This window comes from Fistularia commersonii, chromosome 16 (genome assembly GCF_037954325.1).
Source record: "Fistularia commersonii isolate RoL2024-O1a breed Wild chromosome 16, RoL_Fcom_v1.0, whole genome shotgun sequence".
NCBI lineage: Eukaryota > Metazoa > Chordata > Actinopteri > Syngnathiformes > Fistulariidae > Fistularia > Fistularia commersonii.
In genome coordinates, this window is record NC_141299.1 from 2,136,791 (window position 1) to 2,155,347 (window position 18,557).

The window sequence follows — 18,557 nt, forward strand, 5'->3', positions numbered from 1 at the left end:
CGCCTAAGTCCTCGCAGAGTGAAAGCTCTGCAGGGATTTCGTTTTTTTTTTCGTTTCTATGCCGCGCTGCGGTACCGATACGACGAATGAGTAGATCACATGCTAACAAGTGTCTGAAACCAGCGCATCCACGCAGAGCGACTGTGACCGCAGACCCATCGACATCCGTACCTTTGCTCCCCAGAAGATCACTACATTTGGTCAGTGGTTTGCAAACACTGACGTTTGCAAGAAGCGTTGGCCTTTAACCTCCGGAGAATCGGGAAAAGGAAATCACCCTCACCGACGCTGGACGTGTAATGTGTTGGGTGATCATACAACAAATCATTCTTGTCAAATCTTACCACCGGACTTAAGATCGGACGAGGAAGAAAAAGGACCGAGAAGCTCCGTGGGACAAACACACGACGGAGATGTACCGAGGATTACCCTTTCCTGCGTATGAAATACTAAAGGGTCGAGAAAATCACGGGCGTGTCGGCGGACCGAGCCTCTTTATATCCTCGTTAATGAAAATGTTTATGGCGCTACGACAAACAAGAGCCCGGAACAACCCGGACCTAAATCCACGTGTTGATGCCCCCGGTCGCCTTCCTTCGCCGGAGGCACCTGAATGAAAGATCGAACGAGAACGGACGTTCCTGGTTTATGTCTGATCAGACTCTGAGGGCGCTCGGCCGTTTCTGCGGATACTAACCGGAACCTGACGGGGCAGCGCACGGAGATGGCTACTCACCTTGGGCCCAGGTGGTCCTGCCTGTCCTGGGTTTCCGTTCGGACCGGCGGGACCCTGGAGCAGAAGGAAAAGGCAGCGTGAACTTTCGAGGTGTTTTCCGTGATGACCCCTTTAATTCGGGCTGAGTAGGAGTTCTGTCAAAGGAGCGAGCGTGACGGTCCTTTCTGCTGGGCGGCGGTGAACAGTGGTCTACGGATGTTTCCGCATCCGTCAATCTAAAGACATCGTGACGTTCCTTGAGAACACATGTTGTTTTATTGCGTATGTACGCGAGATGGTAAATCACCGCCGTCTGAAATGTTCACATCCGCTCTCTGACTGAACTCCCACCAGGAAGTCAGAACTACTTCATCTTCATTTGGGGCCGCAAATCCTAAGATGAACGGTCCCCAAGTGGGACGAAGAATCCTGCTTCTTAAAAATAACAATGACACGTCCTCATCCTTTACACTCCTTCATTCATTGGCCTACATGTTTTTTGGGGGGGGCAAAATAACAATTATAAGTATAACAACCACCATTACACTTTGGCTTTGCAGGTACGCAAAATATTTGCTATTATTGTCCGTTGAGGTGGATAATTTATGGATTTTTACGGGGTGATGAACATTCAGCCCGTGCTGGGAGTGTGTTCAATTCTGACGCTCAAGAAGACAGCTTTCGGGGTTTTAGTGCGGGTTATTTTTCGTGTCAGAAATGTGTTTTATTAAAACCAAAATCTTTCTGTGTACAGGACTGTCTCAGAGAATTAGAATATTGGGATTAAGTTCTTTATCTTCTGTAATGCAATGAAAAATTAAAAATGACTTTTCCATGATGTTCTAATATTTTGAGATAGGATTTTTGAGTTTTCTTAAGATGTAAGCCATAATCAGCAATATTAAAATAACAAAAGGCTTGCAATATTTCAATGTATTTGTAATGAGTCCAGAATGTATGAAAATTTTGTTTTTGTCATTGCCTTACAGAAGATAAAGAACTTTATCACAATATTCTAATTTTCTGAGACAGTCCTGTAGACATCTCACATTACAAACAGACACTTGCAGCTTATAGACAACCGCAGCCTCTATATATATATTTTTACTTTCAAGTGACGGCAACATGGTGTGGTCACGGACAATGAATCCCATCATTTTAAACGGTAGCGTGAAAGAAAAGCACGAGATGTAAAACTGCAACTGGAGTTTTAGAGAAATAATACAGATATTTTTCCATGTCTGGGTGAATATACTGGAGGTCTGTTGCACTTTAAATGATCTATTTCCATGATATCCAGTCCTTCTTCCATGCGTGCATCAAAGGTATGTCATTTCTTAAACATCAGGTATGTGGTGAATGTAAAGCCACACGTGCACAGACACACATGCACACTTATGCCTACAAATACCAATGCACGCACACACACACACACACACACACACACACACACACACACTATAAATATGCTACATTCCAGCACATCTGTACCCCTGCTGCTTCCAGGCAGGGCTTCCTCCCCGCGGCAGAGGAGATCTTTCATTCTCATTCGCGATAGATTAGTAATCTGAGCCTCATCATTGCTTGCCGAAGGGATTAATTCATGTGCACGGTGCCGAGAGAGCGCCTAACGCCACGCTTGAAAAAAACACCCCGCTGATAACAGGTTTAAATAAACATTACTGCTGCGAGAAGCGTTTAAGCGCTTCCCTGGATGTTTAAAAGGAAAATGTTCAAAAATCACACACTGCTTGTTGTGCGGACGGCGGGCTTCACGCACACACACAAGCGTTGCCCTCTCACGAATATAGGAATCTGAAACAGAATGTGAAACAATAAAACTTTCCCCCGGTGAGTATTTCATACGCAAGCGTTGCCGTCGGCCTGTCGTATCTGGACTTACTGCTGGAAACCAATACGTTTCAAAGGTTAATTCTTTATTCAGATGCACTGTGGCTTCAGTTTAGGGCTGAAAGACAACAAGAATGCAAACTGATCCATTTCAAACCAAAACCTAGATTTTACCATCCACCTGAGTCTGTTTATGAAGTGGAATGGAACCATCTGCTCGTTTTGAACGACTCTTCAGCTGTATCCTGTGTTGATGTTAGTATTAGTGTCAGCAGGGCTTCAAATGCAAAACAATCCGGTCCAATAAAGGAGCTCCTAAAACAGCTTTTTTTTTTTTTTTTTTTTTTTACAGTTAGTTTCCATGACAACCACCCACCGCCCTGCGCCGCATCCCAGCTCATCGCCCGATAGCGCCAAAAATTAGCGGTAGAACGCCTGTCGCTGTTTGCAGAGGGCAAGAACAGCGGCGTCCCCACCGCCGCATAGTGACTTCAAGCCCCGGCCCCCCGGAGAAGGTTCCCATGCGCTCTTCGAGGAGCATCCACATCTAACGAAATCACATTTGTCGCCTTCTTTGGCACCTTAAACCGCTCCGACCCCGGCAGCATCCGGGAGTCGCATCAAAAGTTCCTCCTCCGTCAGTATTTGCTGGAGCTCCGAGCCGCGCTTTAATACAACTACTATTCCTCAAATCCTGACGTGCGGTGGCGTCCGATCGGCCGCCTGCATGCAGGTTACTCACCCGAGAGCCTCGCTTTCCTGGAGGACCGGGTAACCCGGGGGGACCGGGGGGACCCTGGAGAGCAGATGGATGAGGAGAGAAGAGAGGAGACACAGTTAATGGCGAGCAATGACAAGATGTATCTACGTAAGGACGCCACGCCGGGGTTTCAGGCTGTTCGGGAATCCCTTCTGAGCAGGATGCGGTGACCTCCAGCCTCAAACCGGAATGGCGGACTCACAAACATCTGAGCGGCGGAGACACGAGGAACCGCTTCGTGTTGGGAATCGTCCGGCGGCACTTTGTAAAGCAACAATCACCGATTTGTCTTTTCGAAAAGGGCGGTGAGGGCGCTTGAGTTTGTCTTGAGGGTGTTTCTGGAGGTGCCCAACATCCAGCCGAAAGTGTTTGGTGCCTGGTGTGGAGCTGTTGCTGACATATTAGACCCAAGTGGGGGCTTTGAAAGAGTTCTCTCTCTCAGGACAAACTAGAGGGTCTGTTTTAATTTAGCGACCAGCTGCTTCTTCATCGGATTCTGAAGGCCTTTGTTTTGTCGGCGACGACGGGATTCATGAGATGTGCCAGCAGAAACCTCCGAGTGGTATTTTCACGATCTTTTAACGGCATCTCTGCAAAGTTAAACGACTCGAGTCGAGATCCCGAAGACGCTCTCGGGCCTTTTCAAGCATCTGCTCGTCTTTTATCGTTCGATTGCGGTCGGGCGGGACGCGTCTGATGTTTAGACATCTCGAGGTGAGCGTGTGAAACCGGCCGAAGGCGATTCGTAAAATGCATCCCATTGTGAAAGATGACAAAAAAAGTGACCCGAGGTGACGGGATGCTCTTTATTGACGTTTTTTTCTGATACAACACCAGTGAAACGTCTCAAGGCCGATGGGATCTCCAGCTTATCTCGTGGAGGATCAGAATTTGGTAATTGCTTGTAATTTCCCACTGCGCTGCAGGAGGAATCTACCTCCTCTCCAGGATGACCCTCACATTAAAAAGTAATTGATTACTTTCTTTCAGTGGTGAAAATTTAGGCTTTTTCTCCAACTATATATGTGTTGGACTGCGGTAGGAACCCGCAGGAACCCCACGGGGAGATCATGGAGGACGACCTCCAGGAGTTTCTAATCTCCAAAGAGAACCATGAATCCATACAACTTGTCACATTCTCCTTTCATATACTTTTAGTTCTCTGGTTCACGGGTGGATGTATTAATAATGTGTGCGACGGCATGGACGGCATGGCAACATGAGGATTCACTCCTTCATCAGGGGTCCCGTTCCACTTGAGCCGCCGAACCGTGACGGAAAATACGGATATGCCGATGAGGAGGAGCGCGGAATCCTCTGGCAGCGCCGCATCTCATCGGGGTCATAAATCATCCATTCCTTGCATGGGAACTCGCCGTTCGCGCACGAGAGCTAACGCTAGCGTGACTTTGTAATGTATAACAACAACAGACGTTAGCCGACGGATGAGAGAAGACAACGCGCAACCCTGCTTTCGGCGCCATCGGCGAGCCGGACTCAAAAAATGTGCAGACCCTTCGCCGTTGGAGGAATTCAACGCCGCAGCGACGGTGGATTTTACGGTCGCTTCGCGATTTGTTTCTATGACGACCGATAATAACGAGGCGCTCTGGACCGGAGAGTCCACATCTCCGGGGCGATGGACGGACACAGGGGGCGAGATGAAGAAAGAAGCAGCTGTTTGTTCCTCCGGACTCCCACACAGTGACACATGGAAAGTGTGATCACGCCACGGCCCTCGCCTCAACAACAGGCTCCACACAAACCCGGGCTCGGGGAGAACGGTCACATGTCCCATCTCGCCCGGGGCCAAGGGAAAGGGGTCACCTCTTCGGGAGGCTACATTTGGGATGCGTCACGGGAAAAGTCAACCCCCTCGGTTCAGGTAGAGATCGGCCTCCGACGGGCCTTCCGCCGCTGGGGCGGACGCCGAACAAAGCAGGACTTGCCATATATTTACTTGAAGAAACATGGGAAGGGACAAACCCCCATGTTTGGCTCTACAGGGTTCAGGCTTGCTTGAATATCGTGTCTTCTTCTAAAGGACCTGCGGGTCCTGCCTACATCTCCTCAAGCGTCCAGCCAGCAGCTGAAGTGAGCGACCTGCCGGGTTCTACGTTTGCTGTCGGCTCCCGACGATGGGAGTCAGATTTCACATCGAATCAACGACCCTGCGCTTAACCTTCAACTACCGAATGAAAACCAGCCAGGAATCAAATGGATTACTTTTGTTTGTTATTGATTTCTTTCATGTGAAAGCAGAATGCCTCCAAAATGTCTGAAATGACCAGGTGCTATGCAGCAGACAGTCATTTCAAAGGTAACTGGTAGTCACCGGTAACCGCAGGCCGAAAGATGTCCTCTCCGTAGACAACATGGCTTACGTCTACATTGCAAAGCTGAAGGAACACCAGCTGCAACACGGTCATCTACATTGAATTTCCATCCATCCATTCCCTTTACTGATATCCATCCATCGGGTGTCACCGGGCAAGCCTTCCAGACATCCGGACAAGTTGGGTCTCCGGTGAACCCCCTGCATGACTTTGCCAACCAGAAGAGACAAGGACGCCTCCAAATTGCAGCCTGCTGCGATATTTATGTGTACATATATATATGTTTAGCATCTACATTGTTTTCATTGTGCCGTAAAGCTGCAGCTGATAAGCTGCTGAAAGATTCGCAGATGAAAGGTTCGGAAATAGGCCCGCTCATCGGTAGCCTGGCAGCCACAAACGTCTAAGCTCCCGTTCTATTTGTTCTGGCGGAAGTTTTTCCTTTCTTGTTCTGTAACAGGCTTGATCGCAGTCGATTACAGAGCGAAAAGCACTTACCAAGTAAGACTTGTGAAAATACTGGCAAAGTGCTCTCCAGCAGCTGTAATTAAAGTAATTGGCCTACTTGTAATTTGCTATTTTCCGCGTTGTCACAGCCCCCACGTCCGCTCTGACGGCTCGCCGTACAGAAGGGAGAGTCCCTGTTCCCGCCCACGGCGCCAATCCCGGGAAGGACGCCCGATTCTTTGAATATTCTCCGCGCGAGACGTTCATACGGGGAAATGATTGCTGAGCGTCGTCGGACGTTAACGGGCGAATCCCAAGTATGCGCCTTCTAAATACGGAGCTTCTCCAGAGACTCGAAGAAGCCTGCACACACGCCAACATGCCGTCTCCTTCTCGGCGATGAGCCCGTGAGGTTTTATTTTTCCAAGTTCGGTTTAAAAGGTCGCAGCGGCCGACCTCTAAACGACCCGCCGTTGAAAACCACGCCTGCGAGTGGTCGTAGCGGTGAATACACGCAATCCGACGTACGCGCGGGGGAAAAAGCTGAACGCGCCAATCAGTCCGCATTTTGAGCAGAATTGTGACCGGCTGGAAAAAAGCCTGCGGCGTTGACTTTATCGCGCCGGTTCCACGGCATGCGTGCTCTCGGTTTCCGCAAACGTGCAGGGCGGTCGCAACAACTCGGTGCAGGTTGAGCTGTGTTCCATCTCCACGCCTGCAGGCGCTTGGGATCTGAGGTAATACTATGGAAACTGGCAGATGAGCCCAGAAAACTTACATCACGATGCATATTCCTAAGTTTGAACAGATCGCACGGCGACGTCCGACACGCCCCGCTCACGGAAAGATAAGCAAGACCTGAAAATGTAAGCTACGAAAGTATGCTCGGTGGCAAAGTTATCCTGACGGTCGGGTTGCGTCATTGTCCGGGGCATACGCCGCCTCTCACCTCCACATGAGCTCTTCTCTCTCGCACAACAGCAGAAGTGTCTGGCAGTATTTCAGGAAGGGAACTACGTGTTAGTTTAACAACTTGTACACACATGAAAGAGGAGAGCAATGCTTGGACATGCCATCTCCTCTATATCAATACACCGCCCTGCCAAAATATTCTTTCATACATCCTGAACACGGACAAGAAGCCGATTCTACAAAGCATTTCAATCAGGATGGTTATAAATCTATGTCTACAGCCTGCGTTTTCCTTGTAATCATGTGCCGTGATACCTGGCTTCTGCCAGGCCTCCTTGAAAAGGTGCACTATACACACATGCACATGCGCGCGCACGCGCTCCTCGAGGTATTTGTCATTCATAAACTTACCGGCGTGCCTGGCTCTCCTCTGGGGCCACGGAAACCCTCGTCGTAGTAGTACAAGAGGTCCGGCTCCTCGTATCCGTAATCGTATCCCGCCATGTCTATGTCATCGTAGCTGCCATCCGGGTCGTGGTGCTCTGAAGTGTCCACGCGATTTTCACGGTACAAAGTGGTGCCATTCGGTTTCACGTGGGCCTCCAGAAGCTGATGGGTCGGCCGGGGCCCGAGGCGGGGGTCCGCCGAGCCGGTTGCGGAGCTGTTCCTGAGTCCTTCCTTCTGGCTTTGCCCTTGCCTGGCCGAAATCAGGCCGGCGGTGGTGTCTTGTGTCTCCGGAGGTACTGCTGAGGTGGGAGCTGCCTCTGTGCTGTTCTCAGACGGACGGGTCTCCTCTGGGAGCCTTGTCTCCTCCTCCTCCGACACCGTTTCGGTTGTGCTAACCGTTGCGGTCCGGGTGGGTTCGAAAGCCGCTATTCCACTCGGGACGGCCGAGTCGGGACGAAGCGAGGGCGTGGCGGACCGGACCAGGGGCTCCGATTCGGAAATCTGGCTCCCGTTGCCCGCAGGAGGCTGAAACGAAGGGCTTACTGTGGAATACTGCTGGGGCACGTTGAGCGAGGACTCGGGCGGCGTGGCTTTCGAAGGCATCTGCTCGGTAGCTGCTATTCCAGAAAGGGACCTTAGCGCCGGGGTCGACGGGGGATCGTTAGCCACGACGTCCGAGCCGGGATGGGAGAACGGCAATCGATAGGTGTCGGCCAGCCGGCACTGTTTTTTAAGGTAGTCGCAGTAATGTGCAGCAGCCTCAGCTGTGGGATATACATCTAGCTGGCAGACCTGACCGCTGAACGGCGCCGCTTTGGAGTTCATCCTCCCCAAAGTAAAGAGGCCCCCAGAGTCCCCCAGTGTCTGAGACCTACCCAGGGTCTGCTCTCGCTGCTGCACCGCCCCGCAATCTGCATAGAAAGACACCGAATGTCCACGAATGCCGACAGCAAAAGGGCGCTGCCGTCCATCGTGCCAGTTGTAGGTGAAGTAGATGGAAGCCTTCTCTGCGGTGTACACTACCACGCGCTGTGGCAGCAGCTGAATGCCAAAGCGCAGCCTGTCCCTGCCGTCTTTGACGCTGAAAAGAAAAGCGTTGTTCGCTCGCCAGGAGCGTAAGCTAACCACCACGGAAAACTCCTTGCCGATCTCCGGCGGGAACAGGCTGCCGGCTGGAGCCTCATAACGGGTGCTCGAGTCGAGGGTGACGCCGTATCCGGAAACAGGGAGATCGGAGGGCCGGGGTGCTGGTGTGACAAAGGGGGAGGGGGAAGGTGCGGCGGTCCTGCCGTGACGATCGCCCGTGCTGCTCCGAACCGTCAGCCCCAGACGATAGAGGAGGTCCACTCCTGTGAAGAGACAGGGGCACTGTTAGCAAGCAGCTACATAGGGTTGGTGCCCAAAATGTAGTTCCAAAGAAAACGACCTTTTCCAGAGGGGTGAGAAGCCAACGCGTCCTGATTTGTAACCTTTTCAACGGAGCATACCACGCCAGAACGTCAGATTAGGTCATTTGGAAATAGTGTAGGAGACGCCTCCATGACTGGAGTCGAGCCGAACCAGAAGACGGTCGACCCTTAACGGCATCGTAACCTTCAGGACGCACCCAAAAGACAGTTGTCTTTACAATAACCGATTCCCCACATCTTGAGAGCAACCCAAGTTGACCGTGCAACGGTATGTTTCACGATAAGGGAACACGTGTCTGCAAGCCGGGTCTTTGGGGAAACACCGCTGGAACCGTGAGGCGAGTGAGAACGATATGTTTGTGGATGAAGATCAGGAGCAGCTTCATGCCTCGGGATAGAGAAGGAACAAGTCCCACGTAGAAACATCTCACAGAAAACAAGCAGCGGCAGTTCACTGCTCATTAATGTTTAGTACGTACTCGGCCGTGGTATTTCACTCCTTTATTTCAGTTTCTGCCCTTCGGCGGCCACGGCTACCTCGCTACGATAAGTCATTTCTGATTGCGACGAACGCACGACAGTGTATGACGTGCGGCGTCCTTGCCTTCGCTGCGCTTCGAGAACAGTTCCGCCGGTTAGACACCGAGCCGTCTCGACCGTCGGCGCGCGATTTTGTTGACCTCCCTTTGTATTTCTCCTGGAGTAAGCACCAGAAAGCAGCTGGGGCCCAGATGAGTGCAAAGGACCGGAGTGGGACGGGGCCAAACTAGGATACCGGAAACCAGTCCACACAGCCTTTTCAAATCAATCTGCCACCGCAGATTCATGGGAGCAGCCTTCTCTAACTCCCCTTTCCCCCTTCTGCACAGGTAATTCTTCAAAGAATGTACCTGGGGTCTACAGACTTTGCTGCACAAGCTAGAAAACACACACACACACACACACACACACATGCACACACATGCACAAACAAACGCATATTTCCTTACATATTTGGCTCTGAGGAAAAGGCCAGCAGACAGATCGATATGCTGGAAATGTCTCGTGTATTGGAAAAAACAGGCAGGTTGTGACAGGCCGGTGGTTCAACCGTGACCTGACCTGGGAGTCCATCTGCGTGCACGTGGATAAGGGTATGCGGGTGGGTGTTTGTGTCCGTGGGCAACGCTGGCCAGCGACGGCTGAGACGGTCGGAGAGAATGTCAGTGCATTTCTTTATTTTTAGGAGGGATTGCGGAGCTTATCTCCAGACAGCGGCGTCCTTTGCGGTCGCTCTCCCCGTGGGTTTGGGGACCCGGCTCGTTCACGGTGAAGTCATCCCATACTATTCTGAAAAAGATTTCCACGAGGAAGATCGCCCGCCTCCTCTCTGGCGAGCTCCCGTGTCCAAATGTCAACGAGAAGACGAAAGAAAGAAATAAAGAAAGACGACATCGAATCTATAGCGCGTCTATTTCAGATGAGTCGCACGTGTACGACCTCCTGACCCCTCTCTCCGCGGGAAACAAATCAAACGGCCAATAATTTAGCAGGTCTGCACCGTTGACAGGAGAATGGTCTGAACAAGCTACCACATGGTTATTTTACATAAGGAATGTTTCTCCTCTGCTTATCTATCCTGATGTTTGAACATTTTGGGGAGAAACGTCTCATTTGCATATTAAACGATCTCCAAAATTCATGAAAAAAGACCGAGCTCGTGAAAAGAAGTCGACCGCAGATTCAAGGACGAGTCGTGACGAATGGGGGATTTATGTAATCGGGCACGGCAACCAGATCCCGAGACGTTATTTGACAAGTGCTGGCGCGAGAGTGAATTTGATACGGACCGCGGACGGAGGACGAGCCCTGCGATTGGTCGACTGTCCCCCCCCCCGCCCAGTGTCACATAGAGGAGCCGTATGGGAAACGCTTTGCAGCCTTCAGTTTCAAATGGAAGGAAGACGGGTTTTATTGTTAATTTGCCAGCAAACACCTCCCGATTTCTCCCCGCAGGTCTGCATCTGATGCCGCCCAGACACAATAGCCCCTTCCTCCCTTCGAACAGACTCTTTCCGTCGCCGAGTGGAACCACATGGGTAATTTGTAATGGCTGGCCGGTCGGGTCGGGCATTCGATCGCCGTCGCTCGAGTGCATTCGGGGACGGATCCCCCTGTGCGCTGCAGCTGGGCATCTTCATCAACTTTGACCTAGTTTTTGGGGTTGAACCCGCACTCATCTGCTGTCTTCTCGTGCGCTCCTAGGGTTGCAGCAGATGCTTGAGATTTTCAATTTCCCCGCACAGGCCTTCCCTTGTTTATATTTCTCTTGAATAGCTTTGGCCCGGGCTTCGGGACACTCGAACATTTCTGTTTATTACCATTAACGTGGCGGTTCTTTGTCGCGGAATATAAGCTACTTGGACTCCCCCGTAGATTAATAGCACTGAAACGTCTCTTCGGTCTCTTCCGTACAGCAAGCCGGTCCCGTTCCAAATCGGTTCATCTAAAAATCCACCGGTGGCCGTTCCAAGAGTTCACAAAATATAGATTTCATGATTTTAAGGATCTGTCGATCTATTCTTTACTGTGCGAACCCCTAAGCTATTGTTGTTTTTCAACATTTTCCTCACCGAACCCGCGTCAGGCTGAACACCACGATTGTGCAAAACTTCGCTTTGAGCGTGAAACCGCAAGTTTATGTCGACTTTCGAAAATGCTGACGGCTCGGGTCCGGCGAGGGTTCGTTCGTACATGTTTTGCATTAGCCGGACGAAAAACAAATGTTGTTTTCCTGTGACGGTTCCTCAGAAGAAGGGGGTGATGGGCAGAGACACGAAGAAAAACAAGAGCCGGGGAAACTAGAGCTCCTTGTTTCTCCCTGAGTGGGGCTTTCTTTTCTTTCAGGTGACGTTCTCTCGCAGTCCAGATCTACCTGCGGCCGATCTAAACACGCACCGAGATGCTCTCGACATTCTTTGCCTGAGGAAACATCAGCCCGGATTCCCATTAACATGTCTCATATGCAGGGGTAACCCGCCGCATTCTAAAGCCCGGGCCATGTTTGGAGCGTGGCGGTCGGCACCCTTCGCTCCAGTGTACGCTGCACGCCGCGCATTCGCGTTGCGGCCACCCGAACGCGTGATTGGACTTGAGGACGAAGCCGCCGTCCTCAACGCGGTCGGCAAACCTATATGACTCCTCTTTACATTCTTTTTACTGCATTCTTTCTCGCTGAATGAAAACAAGTTCTTGCAGGAACGTCACATCGGGAGGGATATATGGGACTATAATTTTAACCGTTTAATTGCTATGAAAAGTAATAAATTCCACTGACTCATCCCAGCAGTGATGGAAAACAGCACGACCGCTCCGCTACGCTAGTCCAAAGCGCTGGTCCAACCGGGGTTCCGATCGATCGAGGTTTCCTCTTTGCCTCCACGCGACCGATCGCTCGATCGATACGCGTTTACGTCAGGATGGCCGCCGGACCAGAGATAACAACGGCGGGCCGACGCGTACGTGTGGAAGCAAAAAGGATTAAGGGCTTATTTCGACTTCTTTAAAGTGCATTCTAAGCTATAGTGAGCAAGAGCAGACACGTCGAGGGAAAAGGTTCAAAAAAAAAAAAAAAAGCAGACACCCTTGTTTGTGACCGGCGTCCGAAAAAATGCACTCGATTTTCTCAATGAAATCTGCATCCGTAGCATCCGATGCTCATTTGGTAGAAGTGGATTGGATCTTGAGGAAAACATCGAACCTAAACCCGTAACACGGCATTTGAATTTCCAGTATTTCACAGCACAGCGCCGTGTCGGGACTTCCCGACTTCCGATCCCTGCGACCCAAGGAGGAAATACGCTGATCATGTACAACAGCTCACCTCTTCGGGGAATTCAAACCAGCGGCGAAAGGGAATACGGGGGACGGGCGGTCGATTTTCACGAAAAGCGAGTCAAGCGAAAGCCCCGGACAAGGTGTGTCCGATTGATCACTTGAAGACAGTAAACAAAGAAGATGCTAAAACGAGGCTGAGTCGAACGAAGGAGCGGACACGTCCGCTGGACACTGGACTCCCTGACTGTCTCACTCTCACTTCAATTATTATAGAATTAGAAATAACAGCGATTGTATGATGTACATCGGCTCGACATTCAGGACACGGCAAAGGATCGGGAGTCCGCGGCATAGACCGTACACATCGTTTGGTGGCGACGAGGAGAAAGCGAGTACCTTGAGCCGCGTAGTCGTCTTCTCCGGGGAGTTCTGCTGAGCATATTGACAGGAGCAGGAGAAGGTTCCACCTGCAGGGACACACAAGAACTGATGAGAAACGCCATAACGGCCCGCGGGTTGCAGGGTTGAAGGCGTTTTGCCACAACGCCTCTCACGAAGCCGTTTCTTCAAGTATACCTTAAGAGTCGGCGCGGTTTAAGTATGCATCGGTTTGGGCCAAATGGCAGATTGTAAGCTCCACTACCCAAATATCGTTCTTTAGCATTCATTTTACGTCGTCGGGACAAGACTAGCATTTCGTGTCCCTTTGGAGTCAAAGGAAGAGCGCTAGATTCAGCTTGTACGGAATGGAAAGCGTGGACGCCCACGCCAGCGCGCAACATCAGCCCATGCTTTGGATGCATTTAGAGGGGGGGGATCGAAAAACATGTTTCTTCATTTTAGATTGATGAGGGATCCTTTCTTCAGTTACCAACAGCTGAGTCACTTTGGATTGTTTGGATTATCTACCTGAAGAAATATTGAGAGCTTTGAAATCATACAGTCATTATGGATGCGTCACGATCCAAAATGCAAATCTCTTTGGACGGATATTGCGCTTTTCAAAGCAGGGCTCCGGCGCGGTGACTCGACAGAAGAATTTGAAAACATTTCTTCTCGCAGAGGTGGCCAGAAGAATGGAGCAATAAGTACTCGATAGAATAATAAGGAGAGCCTTTGGAAGAAATCCCCGAGTCTCACATTTCACGCAGCAGGAAGAGCGCGGCTGTAGCTCACCGGTGACAGCGATGATGTCTCTATTCCAATTACTATCAAGCACAGATCCGAGGCTCTGGCACGGCGCTGCCATTATTAACATGAACGGCCACACCTGCGTTTTGGCCAAACGAGGCCAAATATCGTGTTTTGAATGATGCACTTGTTTAAGGCCGATGGATTAAAACACAGCGTAAACACATTTTAACGCTCCGCCGTCCCCCGAGACGACCGTTCCGATTCCACCCTCAGAGTGTCCTCGAGCGAGTCACCGAGTTCACCCGCGCTTCGGGGGCCGGGAAGGGTCGTAAGAGAAATAACATTCACTAGATATCCACAAGGCTTTTTGTTCTCTGACGTAAACGCGGCCCCAACGGGAGACGTTGTTTATCTCCGCAGCTTCCACGAGAGCGATCGACAAAATACGACGAATATGTCGCAGAGACATCGGCCTGAACCAGCGCCGCCCACGGACCGAGTCGAGCTCGCCCGCCATCGGCAACGGCCAAGAAGTCCCGTCCGGCACGCTGAACCGACGTGTTTAACCTGAGAATCGAAACCGAACCGGGAAGCCGCGTTATTCGTTGTTCTTTGTGCGTCGATTAATTGTCGGCGCCGGCATACATCGGCAAACAAGGAGGATTTCTGAATTTAGCTTAGCAGGGGACTCCTTGTCGACTTTATTTCGGTCATTTTCTTGCTAATTCTAAGGGGTGCAAAGCGATGACACGCGTACGTAACAAGGGTTCACGTGCTAACCGGTGGATTTACGGTCCGCCTCAAAGCCTACTGTCCATTCAGACAAAATCAATCACACGGACAGCTCCATACACTGTAACAGCTGCTGACATAACTCGAAGTGGTTTCTGGCAACTAGTTCTGGCAACAAGAAAGACCGGAGGCCACTGCGCTCTTGCTAACTTAATGTACAGTTACATAAGGCTAAAAAGAGCGCCATCAATCACAGCTTGCTTGCTCAACCTGGAGGGGATTGTTATTTGAATGAGAGAGCTTCAAACAGCATGGGAGCCGCTTTAAAAACGTCTCTCTTCCACGGCCTCCGAGGACCACATGAACCCACCAAAGAGGAAAGCGGCATTTGTGTGGCCTCGTTTGACTGAGAGCCACAGACAGGCAGTCTTGTTTGTTTTCCCAGAGCGATATCGCTCGGCGCTCTCGGGCAAAAAAAAAAAAGTAGAAACAGACACAGACGGAGGAAAAACTAAATGGGGAGTAGGGGGGAGAATATCGAGATCGCAAACGCAAGAGATCCGGTCACCTGCTCCGAACTGCGGGAAGCGGCGCGCCGCTCCGTGTCCGGGAGCGCGGACATGCGCGCGAAGCCGGGGGAATATATGAATACGATCATTCTTCTGCGGAGACGGGATCCAACCGACGTTGCGAGAGCAACAGAGTGGCTGGCTCTGCTTAGGAGTTGGCAGGGCTTTAGAGCAAACCCAAAGAGGGGGGGAAAAAAACAACTAAATATAACACTTAGCGTTCCCCTTTGGAGCGTCGAGCGGGGCCATCTGATGCTGATTCAGCCGGCTTTCTCGCGTCGGTCGCGCGGCGCGCCTGTCCGAGGCTATTTAAGGCAGCCATCGCACAGCGGAGCCGGTTCGGCGCTCCGGTATGTCTGCGAAGATGCGCCGACGGCGGGAATTTTCCGGCGCTCGTCCCTTTCCGGCACACCGAGCGTTTGTCCGACGGGTGGCGGGAGACGTTTTCGGCGTTCTTTCTAATACCGGGAGGTAAGTGTCGGTCTAAGTGACAGCACACTATGACATGCTTCCCGGTCCTTGCAGTTCATGGAAAAGACGGTTGGGAGCGAGACAAAGCTTCTCAAACACTGCTCTGTTGACTGAGGGAAATACCACAATGTGGGGAGTGGGTGTCATGTCAGGGCTATAAATAATCACAACTTAAAACTAACCCTCCGCGATGAATCATTACGCCGGCAGCACACCGCACCGCCCTGCCCCCAAAACCAGCTCGGATACCGAACAATTGCTCATTCAACGGAGGAAAAAAGCTGCGAGGCAAAAAAATCGGGAGAAGAAGAGCCCAATTTGGTTTGGCAAACAGCAGCAAAGTAACCTTAGCTCCGCTCCCGGTCCTCTCCAGGAGGGGGGGAGGGGGACATTTCTTCCATTTATCAGACGACCCCTGTTTGTTTACGCGTATAATTTGGCGAAAAGGCGAACTAAACACGAAGCACTGAAAGCTGCTTCAAACATTGAAACCTTCAGGTTCTCGCGGAAAGGCGGGGGCGCTGAGGGGAGCGGGGCGCAAATCGACGCAAATCATGAAACCCCGCATCAGAAAAAGCCGGACCATCAAAGGGAAATCCGGCGGGGGTCACCTGGACTGACCCGACCTGCCGCCTCGGCCTTCAGATCTCTGCGGAGAAACCTCCAGACATGTTTAAAGACAATTCAGGTTGGCCCGGGGCCGGTTGCCGAGCCCACGCTCTTACAAGCCCCCCCCGGGCAGCTATGCAGCTCAGCTGAGCTCCGGTTTTAAGCGGGGGCGGGGGGGGGGGATGTTCAAAACACCGGGGCAAGAATTCCTACATGCGTGACCGGATGATAAAAACGTGATGACAAAGCTCCTTCTACATCCAGCGATGACCAAATCGCGTCCCGGCTCGGAGCGGCCGACAATCCTCCCCCGCGGAATAAAGCATCTCGGAACGGATCCCCACCTGCTCGCGGTGGTTTCGCCGCGTCGCAAACGGGCTCCCGGTAGTCGCCGGCGGATGATAACGCGTTTGGTAGGAGCCGCGTGGCTCACGCAGGGGGGGGGGGACGGTATTTGACAAAGGGCCGAGCGCGGGGGGCGTTTGTCCGCTCGCTCGGATCGGCGACCGGAGTCAAGAGGTCACGGCGGAGCAGAGTAAAGATTGACTCAGTCCGCAAGACGGCAAGCAGACAAAGGGCTGTGAGTAAACGTCCAGCGGCCTTTATTGGTTTCCCCTTTTCCCGTCGCGGGAGGACCCGCAGATGTGAGGAACTTCAAATGCGCTCACTCGCTCCTAAATCCCCAAAGACAACAAAGCGCCACAGCGAGGCGGGGAGCCGCCGGTCCTCCCGAGCGTTCCGGTTTTCATCGATATCTCGATCGCCGAAGGGCGGGTTTGCCGTAATGACCGCGGAGGAACGGCGCCGGTCGTCCGGATACCGCCGACGGAGGGAAGCTTTGAGGTCGTCTGGAGGCTTAGCATCTTCTAAATAACCATCCCAAAGATATCACCGGTGACTAACCCAGAGCAGCTGCGCCGCAACACGTGTGGGAAAATACTGGTGCGGTGCTGTTTTTGTCTTCCTGAAAGCCACATCAATGCTAGATGGTTAAAAGTGATAAAAATCTCAAAGTCTTGGCTTTGCAGGTAAGGACTGGTCCGTCCACGGCTTCTCCCCTCTCACCAAACAACTCATCCACCGCATAAACAGAGGATGCATGCATGCATCGGTGCACGCTTGTGCAAACTCGGGGGAACGGCGAGCCGGCGTGCAGGAAGCACCTCCGGCGTCGTGAGGCGGGAGGCCGTGCAAGATCTCGTTTCTCAAGCTTTCCTGACTCGGTTTCCCGGAAGCGGGCCGAGCGGGGTCCAAGGGGGGGCAATTCAAGGGTGCATTTGGGGGATCGGTGGTTAGAGAAGCCCCGGAGCTGCAGCCTGCATCCCCGATCAATCACCTCTGTGAGGAATGTCCGGCTTTCAAACAGCCACGGGGCTCTGCGGCGATCACGCTTGCTTTGTCTCATCCACGACAACCGAACACTCTGTAAGGAAGCAGCGGGAGGTTGAACACGGCCCGTGGAGACGCGGCGGGAACGAGGATCCCGAGCTCCGTGTCAAAAAAAAAAGAAAAAAAAAAAAAAAAATTGGAAGTGAGTGTCGTGACCTGCTATATTTATCGGCCACCGCCTGACGCCGATGCAGAAATAACTCCCCAGTTGCCGTTCAGGGTGAGATGGCGCGGCGGGCTCAGTTGCGCGCAGCCAGGACGCGCACGGTCCGCCGTCTTCCTCTTAACCCGCGGAGCGCCGAGCGAACACTTACGTTGCCGCCGCGGAAACGTGTCCACTCCTGGTCCGTTGGGCTCCTAAATGCATTTGTATGCATTTGTCCAGGCAGCAGAGATCTGGGTGAAAACGGAATCGCTCTCGGGGGGATACCTGCTCATGGGCAGAGCCTGGAGGAGAGCTTTCCGCCTGCCTGGCTCCTCAGGGTCTCCTCATGGTAGGACGGTCCAGAGGAGAGCTCTCTCCGGGGCTCCTCGGCGCTCCGCGGCGCGCACAGACCGGGCTGCTCCTAGAGGAGCGCGGCACTTGCATAGAAGAAACGAAAAAGGGAAGAAAAAAGGGGAAGAGTCGTTCGGAGAAAGCGACTCCCGCGGTGTCAGCCGCGCAGCTGTGCGCGGCAGAAGAGCCGTGTCTTTCAGCAGGACTCAGATCCAGCCCTCCAGGCGGTGGCTGCTGCTATGTGCCGTGACTTGCACTGATGCAAGAGGACCGGCTTCACCCCAGCACAACTCCTACCAGCTGCCGGTGTTGGATTTCACCACTCACCAACCGCTGACATCACGGGGAGCTGCGGCTTGCGTTCACGCATTGTCTCCACTCATCTGCAGACACAGGCGACCCGCACCTCCCCTGCCGTGGGTGATCCGGTACCGGGGCGAAGCCCTTTGGGGTTAAAGTGCGAG

At 52.2% G+C, this 18,557-nt stretch overlaps 1 protein-coding gene across 2 annotated transcripts in view; it reads right to left on the bottom strand.

Moving 5' to 3' along the window:
- Window positions 1–18,357, bottom strand: part of col24a1 (collagen type XXIV alpha 1) — a 74,361-nt gene extending 56,004 nt beyond the window's left edge. For both annotated transcript variants that reach the window (XM_086162032.1, XM_086162031.1), the window contains exons 1-5: window positions 17,912–18,357; window positions 13,090–13,160; window positions 7,433–8,817; window positions 3,309–3,362; window positions 737–790 (exon numbers count right to left, since the gene is read on the bottom strand). In XM_086162032.1, coding sequence (XP_086018158.1) covers window positions 737–790; window positions 3,309–3,362; window positions 7,433–8,817; window positions 13,090–13,160; window positions 17,912–17,964 — 1,617 coding nt within the window. In that variant the 5' untranslated portion in view covers window positions 17,965–18,357. The remainder of the gene's footprint in view (window positions 1–736; window positions 791–3,308; window positions 3,363–7,432; window positions 8,818–13,089; window positions 13,161–17,911) is intronic.
- Window positions 18,358–18,557: the final 200 nt, after the last annotated feature.